At 48.5% G+C, this 12,986-nt stretch overlaps 1 protein-coding gene across 2 annotated transcripts in view; it reads left to right on the top strand.

Annotated features, from left to right (window-relative positions):
* The window catches only part of VWA5B1 (von Willebrand factor A domain containing 5B1), a 66,657-nt gene that overhangs the window by 39,534 nt on the left and 14,137 nt on the right, over positions 1-12,986 (top strand). For both annotated transcript variants that reach the window (XM_084785883.1, XM_084785882.1), the window contains exons 10-16: positions 1,694-1,896; positions 2,370-2,484; positions 2,814-2,999; positions 5,172-5,337; positions 6,760-6,944; positions 11,933-12,134; positions 12,466-12,780. In XM_084785883.1, the coding sequence (XP_084642009.1) occupies positions 1,694-1,896; positions 2,370-2,484; positions 2,814-2,999; positions 5,172-5,337; positions 6,760-6,944; positions 11,933-12,134; positions 12,466-12,780 (1,372 nt within the window). The remainder of the gene's footprint in view (positions 1-1,693; positions 1,897-2,369; positions 2,485-2,813; positions 3,000-5,171; positions 5,338-6,759; positions 6,945-11,932; positions 12,135-12,465; positions 12,781-12,986) is intronic.

Here is a 12,986-nt window from a genome sequence, read left to right as displayed (position 1 = left end):
TCTATGGCCTGCCACCCACCACAGCCTCTATCTCTTGAAGAACATGGGTTCATACAAGGCTGAGGCACAGAAGTGATGGCGGTAACAGACAGGAGAACAATTAAATGGCCAAGTGGCTGTAGATGTGGTTGTGGGGGGGGGGGGGGTAGGGACATTCTACCCAGAGCTGAGAAGAAGGGGAGAGGAAGAATGGGAGAGAGGAAGGGAAGGGGGGTCACTATTGGCTGCTTACTACTGAAGACATTGGGGGAGTCTTTAAAACAAAAGAGAACTGTGTGTTGAGCCAAGGGTGGTGGCACACGTCTGCTATCCCAGCTCCCTGGGAAGGTGGGAGCAGGAGGCTCAGGAGTTCAAGGCCAGCCTCAGCCATCTAGTGAGTCTGAGGCCAGCCTGGGCTACATGACACCCTGTCTCAAATGAGTAAGGATAAAAATGAGTGCTGATTGCTGACTGTTAGATCTAGACAACCAAAGGGAAAACAATTTTTTAAATCTCCTATGATTACATCAGTCGGACAAACACAAAGACGGTGAGGAAAAGAAGTGCTGTTTCCAGATCACCGTCTGTGCATTTATACACACTGTCAAGTCCGGATTACGTGTTCCGTACGGTGACATGACCCACTTCCCTAGTCTATCACAAACATATTTTCATGCCAGAAAATGTCCACCTGAGACATCATTTTAATGACTGCCTGGCCCATGATGTAGACAGACTGGGGTTTCTCTATGAAGCCTGGAGGCTGGCCTTTCCATGGTTCCTCATGTTTTTCTAAGTAGGCATTTTTGCTTATAGATTTCCCATGCTCCTTTGCCTGTCTCCTAGGGGACGCATTCAAAACTACATATTCATCAGAAGACTTGATAGTGACAACATTGACCATTGCTACTATTTTTTTTTAAGATAGGGTCTTGCATAGGCTAGGCTACCTCAAACTCTCTAGGTGGCTGAAGATGACCTTGAAGGACTAATCCTCTTGCCTCAGCCTCAGGAGTGGGTTACAGGCATGCCCCCACCACACCTGGTTTATGTGGGGTTTGAAATAGAACCCAGGGCTTTCCGGTATGCTAGGTGAGCATTCTACCAACGGGACCCCAACCCCCCGAGCCTCAGTACTGACCATTCCTTCTATGTCCCCTCCAAGCACGGATATTGCAAGGGTCTTCTGATCCAGGGGCATGCCATTGTGTCCAGAGGGAATTTACTTCTACTGCAATACTGTCTGCCTGATGCCACTAATGCTCGGGGAGTAGGGGCCCCATAAGGTTGGTCTAAGAGGGATGGACTCTAGAGCACAGCCTGGGGAAGCAAGCTTCTTCTCGGTGTGGCATGGGATTCCGTTTCTATCTGAAGATGGGTTTCCCTCCATGTCCCGGGCTTCCCATACCAGGCATACTTGTGCTGAGGAGAGCTCAAGGCTCAGAATTCTACCTTTTTGGGGGTCGCTTATATGTCTAAAGAAGAATCCAGAAAGAACAATATCATTATTATTCTGCAAAGGTGACATCCCCGTTGATAGGGGATACGTTACATCAAGTAGCTGATGGTTCTCCCCATGGGTCAACAGGGGTATGGCTGCACTAAGAGCCAGAGAACAGACTTTGTCCTGGTGGGGGGGTGGGCAGGGATTAGAGACTCCATGCCACGGGGTGAACCTGGAACCTGTCTGCCCTGACATGGTCCTTCCCCGCAGGAGAACTTGGCCAAGGCATGTAGTTGCATCCAGCGGATGAAGGCTGACATGGGTAGCACCAACATCCTCTCCCCTCTCAAGTGGATCCTCCGTCAGCCAGTGTACCAGGGTCACCCACGGCTCCTCTTCCTGATCATGGATGGGGCCGTGAACAACACCGGGAAGGTTCTGGAACTGGTGCGGAATCACGCCGCTTCTACCAGGTCAGCCCCAGCTTGCCGGTCTAGGGTCAGACTATCCCTGGCTGCCTGAGGTTGGGGGAATCCAAACCAGAGCAAAAGTGTGCCCTGTGCCAGAGGGAGAGGATAGTGCCTACATTTCCCAGAATGCTTTGTTTCCAGGATCCTGAGAGCAGCTTTCCAAGCTTTTTTTTTTTCTTCCTCTCATAAGATATGGAGGGGTGAGTTGTCCATAGTCAGCAAGTCCAAGTGAAGCTTAGGGAAAGCCTGCTGCCAGTACTGACTGAGAAGTGTGTGTGTGTGTGTGTGTGTGTGTGTGTGTGTGTGTGTGTGTGTGTGTGTGTGTGTCCATGATAGCTTATCCTCCCCTCACCCCCAGCCTTTTGCATGGAGACCGCCCATCTCTCATCTCTCAACTGCCTCTGCTGGACCATACTCTCTCTCTCTTATCCCACTGGGAACAAAGAAGCACAGTTGTCTCCGTTCCCGTCCCCCAGGTGCTACAGTTTTGGCATTGGACCCAGTGTCTGCTACAGACTGGTGAAGGGGCTGGCATCTGTATCCAAGGGCAGTGCAGAGTTCCTGATGGAGGGGGAGCGGCTGCAACCAAAGGTACGCAGAACGGCCTCCAGCATCTCCTAGTACCGTAGCATCAGCAGCTCAGATAGGCCAGAGGGCAGAGTTGAGATGTCACCCCAAATCTCAGCTCCACGCTGGGCCATTGAGCTAATCGCAGCCTTTATAAAATGCTAAAGCTCAGAGATGATGGCAAAGTTCCATTCCAAGAGGCTAAGGAGATGTGTCCACTGTTGGACCAGCTACCTAAAGCCTGCTCGCCCTCCTCCCCTCATGCTCACGTTCTCACCATCCTTTATCTCCTTATTCACCCACATCCTCCCCCACACACCCGTCTACTCTGTGTTCTGACCCTTCTCCAACAGATGATCAAATCCTTGAAGAAGGCCATGGCCCCAGTGCTGAGCGACGTGACTGTGGAGTGGGTCTTTCCTGAGACCACGGAGGCCCTGATCTCTCCCGTCAGCAGCAGCTCCCTTTTCCCTGGGGAGCGGCTGATGGGATATGGTATCGTGTGCGATGCTTCCTTGTACATTTCCAATTCCAGATCTGTAAGTATCTCAGACATGTAGGGGACTGTCTGGGGGAACTGTCTCCTCCTCACCCTGTTTCCATCCTCAGTGCGTTTCTTTTAGCCCCTCTTTAAGAAACACTCATCATGGTCAGTTTTTAAGGAGATACAAACACAATTCCTAAAGTGACTGAGTCTAAAAATGAATTTAATACGTTAGCAGACAGGAGCCAGCGGCAGGGCCCAGTCAGTAGAATGAGGACGTGAGTCCAATCCCCCGGTGTAGAAATGCCATGTACAGAGGCACACACTTGTCCTCAGGCCTTCACATGCATGTGTGAGCACGTGTGTGCACACCACCCACATGGGCACACACACACACACACACACACACACACACACACACACACACACACGGGAACATACGTGTACACTTGCTAGTAAAAACAGGCATGCATGAAATAAATAAATAAAAATGAAAAAGGGCAACCATGACTGAGGAGCAGAGGGAAATATGCCCAGCTGCCTGAGGGTCACTTGACTGGACTGGACAGCCTTCCATTCATCGTATTAAAATGTTTCTGTGCTAGAGCACAGGCCACGTATTGAACATTTTTCTGAGAATAACTGGAATGCTATTTGAAGTGTCCAGAATTTTTAATGGTTAATATAAATGTGTTGTGGAAGGTTGGGCTATTCAGGTATGTACAGAATATTATGAATAAAACACTTTTTTCTCATGGTCATATTTTATTTAATTTTTAAATGCACTTGGAGCCCTGAAAGACACACATTCCCCATAGAAGGGACCCAACCAAGTCATCAATTCATTCTCTTGGGCTGGTGAAATAGCTCGGTCAAGATAAAGTTCCTGCCTCACAAATATGAGAAACCGAATCCCACCCCAGAACCCACAAGTTCAGGAAGCGTTGTGGCATCTACTTATAATCCCAGTGCTGGGGAGGGAGAGGCAGGAGGATCTGTCCATGGAGCTTGCTGGCCAGGCACCTGAGCCTAATGACGAACTCTAGGACACTGAGAGGCCCTGTCTCAAAGAGCTAGACAATTTTGGGTATCGCTGAGAATGACGCCCAGGGCTGTCCTCTGGTTTACACACACACACACACACACACACACACACACACACACACACACACACACACGCATTCTCATGTTACAAACAGACATACAAACATGCACACACATATAAATACATGCATGTGCCATTTTCCAAAGTCCTATTTTCTTCACCCATGAGACTGGCCATGTTTTCTCCTGCTCCTGGCAGATGTTGGATAAACAGCACCTTCATGTTAAGTATGGCTTGGAAGGCGATCTAGAAATAATTTGTGAAATTAGAAATAGATCTTCCAATCCAGGGATGGCAGTCACTCCTAGGATGCTACCCCTGAGATGTAACAACAATGTAATGGATTTATGGCTACAGGTTTTATGGTGGTCAAGCCAAAAGGCCATGGTGCAAATGCTTCACATTGAAAGGTAGTGGGAAATTCTGCAGAAAGATGTTGAACAGAATGGGGAGCAGGCAGAAAGTTTTAAGTGCAAAACTCAAGACACTGATTAATGTGTATTAAAACATAACCTCAAAAAGTGTGCTGTGTATGCATGTCTGTGTGTCTGTGTGTTTACATCACGAAAGGACACATGTTTTATCTATTAGGAGACAAGAATGACATCTAGAATTACATTTCTAAAAATTTACAGTGAATGAAGTCAATGATTTTAAACATCACCATAATAAAGAAGAAATTCTATTCTCTCTCTCTCTCTCTCTCTCTCTCTCTCTCTCTCTCTCTCTCTCTCTCTCTCTCTCTCTCTCTCTCTCACACACACACACACACACACACACACACACACACACACACACACCACTTTTTGCTTTGTGTTGTGTTGTTTAGACAGAATTGTACTTTGTAGCCCAGGCTGTCCTGGAACTCACTGTGTAGCTCAGGCTAGCCTTGTTCTCGGATCACAGATGTGAGCCGCAATAATATCAAGCTCCATGTTCACTGCCTCTTAATCAGAAATCAGCCTCAGTTCTCTAAATAAACAAGCAAGCACTTCTTCCTTATTCTGCTAGATCCTTAGAGGTGGACTCCTATCCCAGCCGCACCACACACCCTTTGCTGACCGTGAAAGCCCTTGCTGAATCTAACTTCACTCTCGCCCTTCTTCCCTCTCCTGTCTCCAGGACAAAAGGCGAAAGTATGGCACGCTGCATGCTCAGGAATCCAGCAGCTCTGTCTTCTACCACTCTCAGGATGAGGGACTCAGCAGTGGAAACTGTGCCAAGAACTTCACTCCAGGGCAGACCAAAGACGCCAGTTCATGCAATGAAGATGCCCCCGCACATCATGGTTGGTCCTCTGCTTTCTGTTGTGTTCCCTTTTCCACAGAGGCCATAATGGTTGCTACTTTATATTGAGCACTTACTATGCACTAAGCATTTGATGAAAACCATCTCTGGGACCAGTTAGCAGCTATGAGCATGGGTACAATGACACCCACTGTACAGAGCAGCTAGCAGCTATGGGTGTGGATACAGTGGTGCCCGCTGTACAGAGAAGAAGACAAAGACTGCTGAATCTCAGCAACTGGCGAAGTTCGTGGATGCTAAAGAGTTGGTCAGCATAGACCTATCTGCTTTTGTGGAGGTCGATGACATTCTCAAAGAGCATTTACTGGTTATTTGACAAGGAGCATAATGTCTGAGTGACAGGTTAGGACAGCTCCCACCTGGTACTTCCCTTTCAAGAGCCCCTTTTAGTCACAAAAGGCACAACTGAATGAACTCTGATAAAGCCAAAGAACAGAGACCACAACAGGGATGCCAGGAGAGAAGAGCATATGAGTTCAAGGTCACAGGCAACTGAAAACCAGTTCTAAGACAACTTAGGAAGGTCTAAGGACCATGAGAAAGGAGAGGAGGGTCCTAGGAACAGAAGAAGCACTCGAGCAAAGCTGGGGAGGCATGGCACACAGAAAGCACTGGTCATTGGCTCCCTCTGAATACACCGCATCTCTAATGGGGGCGGGAGAAGGGTTGGGGAGATGGCTCAGTGGATAGGCGCTTGTTGGCAAAGCAGGGGGATTTGAGTTCAGGTCCCTAGCTCCTACGAGTGCTGAGAGGCAGGGACAGGAGGATCTCAGGAGCATAGAGCTAGTCAAGCTGATCTAGCTTATCAGTGAGCTCTAGTCAGCAAGAGATCCCATCTTGCTTCGGCAGCGCATACACTGAAATCAGAAGACTATGGAAGAGATTGGCATGGCCCCTGTAGAAAGATGACAAGTAAGCCCCTGGGGCATTCCATAGTGTTAAATAAATACAACATGAGACAAAACAAAGAAAATAGTAAGACTGGGGCTTGGGAAATGGCTCAGTGAATCAAGAGCTTACCACACAAGCAAGTGGACCAGAGTTTGAATCCCCAGAACCAACTTAAAATTAGTTGCATAGAAAACAATTGAAAAAAAATTCCTGACATCAACTTTGGGTCCTATGTACACACACATGTGTGTGCATACACACACACACACACACACACACACACACACACACACACACACACACACTGGGGAGGATAGAAAGAACAGTTGCTTGGATGATAGACCAGAGCCAGACCCAGCGAGGCTTTGGATGCTAAAAGAGGCACCCGCACATATTTCTGTAAGAAAACAGGAACTTAAGATGTCTCAAAGCAGGAAGGAAGCATATTAGCCCCTTTTTTTCCCCCTCTATCCTCAGTCCTGATAGCTTCTCCCTTGATACCCTTGCCCAGATGTCTCCCAGCGACGGAGGGCGTACAGCACTAACCAGATCTCCAGCCACACACCTTGCCCAAGGGCCACCACAGCCAGCGACCCCACTGGGACTTCCAGGAGATACCCACTGCGAAAAGCTAACATACAAGACCTTGCCAATCAGAGCAGCTCAGAGAGCCAACGATGGCAGATTGATCTAAAGGTACCTAAGCAGAGTGGGGGTGGGGGGAGGGTGCTGCGAGGAGCTTGGCTTGGCTATGCCCACACATAGCAACAAGGATGGGATGTTTATCACATGAGAACATTGAGTATCAGGTAAAACAGAGTCTGGATCCAGCTGATGTCAAGCCTCCTGATGATGTTAGTTTCCATTTGAAGCATATTTATTGATGACCCCTAAGACCAGGCCATCACTGGCTTAGTAAGATGCCCCTCTATTCTTAGCTGGACTTTCATCTGCCAACTCCTAATGATGCCTTCCTAATCATTGATGCTCACTGGTCAGTGAGCTTGCCCAGCCCCTGAACACAGCACTTTCCCATCGGGACAGGCTACCTGTGTAGACTCTTCTCACTAGGTTTTATGGTACCTAGGAAAGGATGGAGTTTGGAGACCAGCCACCATCACTTGGTACAGATGTGGCAACTGAAGGCCAAAGAGATAAACTGACTTACCCAGGACCACACAGCCCATCTGTGGATGTGACCCAGAAAACACTTGCCCTTAGGACCCTTGCTCTTTCTCTACTGCTGCTCCTTTCATGGATGGGCAGTCACTCCAGACAAGGAAATAGGAGTGGGAGCCACCACAGGAAAGGTCACCAGTGTCCTGCTAGGTCAGCCCTCCATAACCTTAGTGTTGTTGCTATCAAGGCTCCGCCACAGGGGTTGGTCCTAGGCATGATTTAATGTCTCCAGCATCAGGAAGACGTGGATTTGTCCTAAATATGTGGATCAAAGCAGCCTTTCCACGCTCTCCAGTGTGGCTGCAGCTCCCCACCACCTCCTCATCCTCCCAATCTCTATACTTGCGTGGGCCACATACCACCTGGCCCCTGGGGGCTCTTCCCTGTGCTTCTCCAGGGACTCCCAATGTACTTAAGATATGTTAGTTAGTCTGGGGGTGTCAGGCACACTCTTCCTCATACACTACTGAACCTCAACTGCCTCGTCTACAAAATGGGGGGAATTGTATGTATGAGCCGCCATCCACCAGCAGATACAGAGTGGGAGCTGACTCCAGGTGGAGGAGGATTGCAGGCATTAGTGGATGTGGGATGCAGTGCTAGCTCAATGTCTGACTGTAGCCAGAGCTCTTCAGTGGCAGCCCTCCTGCTCAGCGCCGCAGGCAGGCTAGCTAGCTACCTTTCTTTTCTCAAGCCTGCTCCTTAGCTCTTCATCCCACCGTGCTCTATCTCCTCTTATTCTCCTGCCTGGCTTTCTCCCTCACTCTGTCTCTCCCCATCACTCTGTGTGTGTGTGTGTGTGTGTGTGTGTGTGTGTGTGTGTGTGTGTAGATTTCCGCCCCCCCCCTCCCCCAGAACACTCTGGTTGGGTGAGAGGCTAATGTGTAAATGCCTGTGTTACCATGGAAACTGTAGCAGAGTCCGTTTCTCTCTGACCCAGTGTGGGTGAAGGTGAGGTCAGTAAAGAATTCCTCAGTCTCTCGTGGGTGGAGGGGCCATAGAGTTGTAGCTGGACAACCTGCCCCCTTAAGACACCCTAAAAGTGGCCAGTCTTTTTTTTTTTTTTAATTTCCATGCCCTAAACCATACATAGGTCCTTGACCTAGAGACAGGAAAATACCCTTTTGATGAGGAGGTGCAACCCCCAATACATACTAATATATATGTAGTAGTGTGAAAAAGGCCCCCCGAGGTTTACTGATATCTCTCAAAATTCCATTGCACTCTTTTCACCTCGTTTCCCTACCAGGACACATGTGTGGTCTAAAAAAAACTGGAAATTCATTTTGTCTTAATATTCTTCCATCACAAAAGTAATACATACTTAGCATTTGGAATTAAATCTTCAAATAGTTTGGTTGGTTATAAAGTACAAATAAAGTCTCCCTCCCCTACACCAACACCCACCTTCTTCCAAGTGTGTCTTTCTAGAAATACCATGCGTACGCACGTATATACAGAACACATGCATATTTTAATAGCAGCTTATGCAAATTTTCCTCCAACATACTGTCTTAATGTTTTTTTTTAAATAAATTTTTATCTCATTTGTTTCCTCTGGGTATGTTTGGGTGGGTGAGTGGGCATGTGTGCTTCAGCACCCATATGGAGGTCCGAGGGCAATTCCTGGGAGTCATTCTCTCTTTCCATTATCCATGGGATTGAACTCAGGACGTCCCTCTTAATGCCTTTTGAAATCAATTTTATATTCAGCAAATTCAGTTTTTCTGATGAACAGTTCTCTGAGGCTGACAATCACCAAGTCATTCTTTTGCCATCATTGAGATCTATCACAACTTAAAATTTAACTTTTTTCTCAAATATCTTCCCACATTGGTGTGAAGAAATCCTTCTATTCAGTGTTATGTAATACTCCATTACATGGATATACCATAACCTACTTGCTCTCCCCTACTGATGGAGCTGTAATTTCTGGTTTTTTTTTTTAAAGTCATGGTCTCACTGTGTACCCTTGGCTGGCCTGGAATTTGATGTATAGGCCAAGCTGGCTTCAACTCACAGAGGTCTGCTTCCTTTGCCTCCTAAGTCCTGGTGTTAAAGGCACGTGCCACCTCACCCACCCAGCTAGTTTCCAGATTTTTACTCTGATTATCAGTACTGTAACAATACACGCAGCTGGCACCTGTTTACTCTGTAACAAATACACTAGGATGTCACAGAGACCCTTGTAACCTTGTGGTTCCCCTAAGCTTAAATTTGTAAGAATTGAATCTCTGTCTCAGCTCTTGGATTTCAACTGCTGACAGGTTAGACCATTATCCCTGTCCGTACTACTGCCACTCCCATTTACAGCCCACAAGAGACCCTGACGTATTGAGGATCATCAAACATTTGGATATTTACCAATGTCTAATATGGAAAAAATGTGACTTGTTTTAATTGCCGTGGCTCTGAACTTTTTTGCTTATCTTATTGGTATGTTTGATACAAGCTGCTTGTGGATGCATGGCCCCACTATCCTAACTTTGTCTTTTACCTCCAATTTACATGTGAGAGATTTTTTTCCTTCTTTTTAAAGTCAGAATAAGAATAATTGTTTATTGAATACACCAGAAGAGGGCAAATGAGCTGGGCAATAAGGTGGGTGCTACCTGCAGCTTGGGGCGATGGCCACATAAAGCAAAAGAATGGGTGTCTTTCTGTGCTTGGAAGAGGTTTCCCAATGTGTAGCAGCTGCTGCTGCTGCTGCTGCTGCTGCTGCTTCTTTTTCTTCTTCTTCTTCTTCTTCTTCTTCTTCTTCTTCTTCTTCTTCTTCTTCTTCTCCTTCTCCTTCTCCTCTTCCTCCTCCTCCTCCTCCTCCTCCTCCTCCTTCTTCTTCTTCCTTTGGGGGCAGGGGGGGTTTGAGACAGGCTTTCTCTATAATAGCCTTGGCTGTCCTGGACTCACTTTGCAGACTAGGCTGGCCTCGAACTCACAGCAATCCACCTGCCTCTGCTTCCCAAGTGCTGAGATTAAAGGCGGGCACCACCATGCCCAGCTCCCAATGTGTAGCTTCTAAGCATGTAGTTTGTGTGCTGAGGAGAAGGGCAGTCCGATGGACTGGTCAATGATTCTAGGATCTTAGAGTGAGTCGCCATGGTGGAACCATCCAGTCACGTAGTCTCTTCAGTGCAAGTCATGGCAGTCTGGCACCGGGGCTGCAGTTCTGTGGCATCGTCTGTGCCTAGCCTGGCGTTCCATCACAATCCCTGAGTCCCACTAGGTGGAGACACTCCTTTCATGTGTGTCTGACCACACATGCTTGGTGGCACTGCTTTACACACAAACACACATGCTAAAGAAACTAAAATGCATCTTCAAATAAACACCTGTTTTTACAGAAGTCAGTGGTTGGGTGGGACTCAGAGGAAGCTCATGCTAAACCTAGAGCATTTTCTTAAAAAAAAAAAAAATAACTCCGTCATACATTTTTTTGCAAGGGTATTTCCCATCTACCCCTTGGCTTTCAGATGTTTGTTTATAACAAGCTCAAGAACAGATAGATGAAATAATCAAAACAGACCAAAAGGCCCATAAACAAAGCCAAACACACATACAAGCTCTGCAAGGATAGTATAGCAAGCCAACTGATAAACCCCAGAGAGTTTGCTATATTCCGTAAACAGTGCTGAGGTCTGTAGCATTTGGAAAATCAAAGTGAAAGCTGGTTCCTATCTCCTTACAGGAAAATAAATTGCATATGAATCAAAGGCTTAAAACAACAAACAAAAATAACAAAACTTCTAGAAGACTTTCTTTTGGGTGGGAAAGACCTTTTAAGCACACCATATGGGGAGACATAAGGGAAAGGGTTGGTAATTTTAACTACACACAAAAAAAGGTTTTTAAGCTTTATGCCAAAAGAGAAAGTAGGTTTGGAATTATCTGTGGTACGAGGTTCTCTGTGCCTTGGAGTTGACCTATGGCCCGGATTTTTCTGGTTTCTGTTTCTCATGGGTGGTGGGGACTAAGTCATGAGTCCCTGGGTCCCTGAGGGGCCTATCCTGGAAAGAGCTGTGGAGTCCAGAAAGATAGGGGTGGGGAGAGAGAGAGAGAGAGAGAGAGAGAGAGAGAGAGAGAGAGAGAGAGAGAGAGAACGCTGTGGTGAAGACAGAAGAAGGAGGCTCTAACCACCATGGGTTTCACCTCCTCCTCCATTTCCCCCTCTTCCTCCTCCTCCTTCCATCCTCCTACTTCTCTTCTTCCTCTCCCTTTTTCCTCCCCCTACTCCTCCCTTTTCCAACCCCTCCCTCCTCCTCTCTCCTCTTGTTCTCCTCCCACTCCTCCTCACTCCCCCTTCCTCCTCCCATCTTCCTCCTTCTCATCTTCTCCCTCCTCCCCTTGTTGCTCCTTCCTCCTCCTCTCCATCCTTCCATACTCCTCCCCTCTTCCCTTCCTTGCCGTCCCACTCTCCCTCCTCCTCTTGCCCTCCTCTCCACCCCTTCCTCCTCCTCTTATATCCCTCCTTCTCCCACACTTCCCCTGCTCTTTGCTTTTCTCCTTAGCCTTTACTCAACAGTGGCCATGACCTGAGCCAGGGCCCCAGACTGCACGGCCCAGGGGCCCGCAGGCCCTCCCTACTGCCTCAGGGCTGCCAGCCCTTGCTGTTCTCTGGCCAGGAGCCCCAGGCATGGAGCCCTATGAGGGATCTGGATCCTAGTTCCAGCCCAAAGTCTGCCCCTGACAGCCGAAGCTCTGAGGACCTGGGTAAGTGTCCAGCGTCCAAGATCTGAGGGGACAGGATGCCTATGGCCCAATTTCAGATGATAGGGGCCTGCCTCTGTGTCTTTGTGAAGCTCTTGCTCTGGTCCCACCCCATCTATCCAGCCCTTCAGAGACAAGCTTCCAGAGAGGGATCTGTCCCTCTCTGCAGCAAACCCAAGCCACTGTGGCTGCACTAGCCCCCAGGAAGGAGTTATCCTCTACTTCTTAAAGTGGGGCTAGCCTTTTCTAGAAGTGACTGTCCCCGGAGGAGGGATGGTTTTCTCTGTGGGTGGCCACCTGTCTGGCCTCAGGTTCAGCCCTTTTGTCCCTCCAGCCACGGAGCCACTCCGTCACCCCTCCACCTTTGAGACAGAGACATCCTCAGACTGGGAACCCACGTCAGAAGAGCAAGCCAATCCCTGCAGGCCTGCCACTCCAGGCCCTGTGCTGGGCAAGGCTTTGGTCAGAGGCCTGTGCAACAACCAGCGCTTGCAGTGGGAGGTGAGCTTCGAGCTGGAACCGCCAGCCCTGCAGAGGGATGACACCCAGGATGCTGACATGTGGAGCGAGACCTTCCATCACCTGGCAGCCCGCGCCATCATCCGTGACTTCGAGCAGCTGGCAGAGCGCGAGGATGAGATAGAGCTGGGTGAGACACTAGGATTGGGGGTACAATGCCCTCCCCACTGCCCAAGGACAGCCCTGCCCCTTTCCAAAGTCCCACCCACACTACAAGGCCCAGTCCTCTAGCAGCCTGGTGCCCCACCTACTGCCCAAGCTCCCCTCCCCAGTCTTCGAAGTCCCATCCACATTCCAAAGCCCTCATGGACCTCTCTCTGACTTCCCAGGAACCCA

The sequence above is a fragment of the Acomys minous genome (assembly GCF_964271855.1).
Source record: "Acomys minous genome assembly, chromosome: 6".
Lineage (NCBI taxonomy): Eukaryota > Metazoa > Chordata > Mammalia > Rodentia > Muridae > Acomys > Acomys minous.
This window is presented reverse-complemented; position numbering and strand designations above follow the sequence as displayed.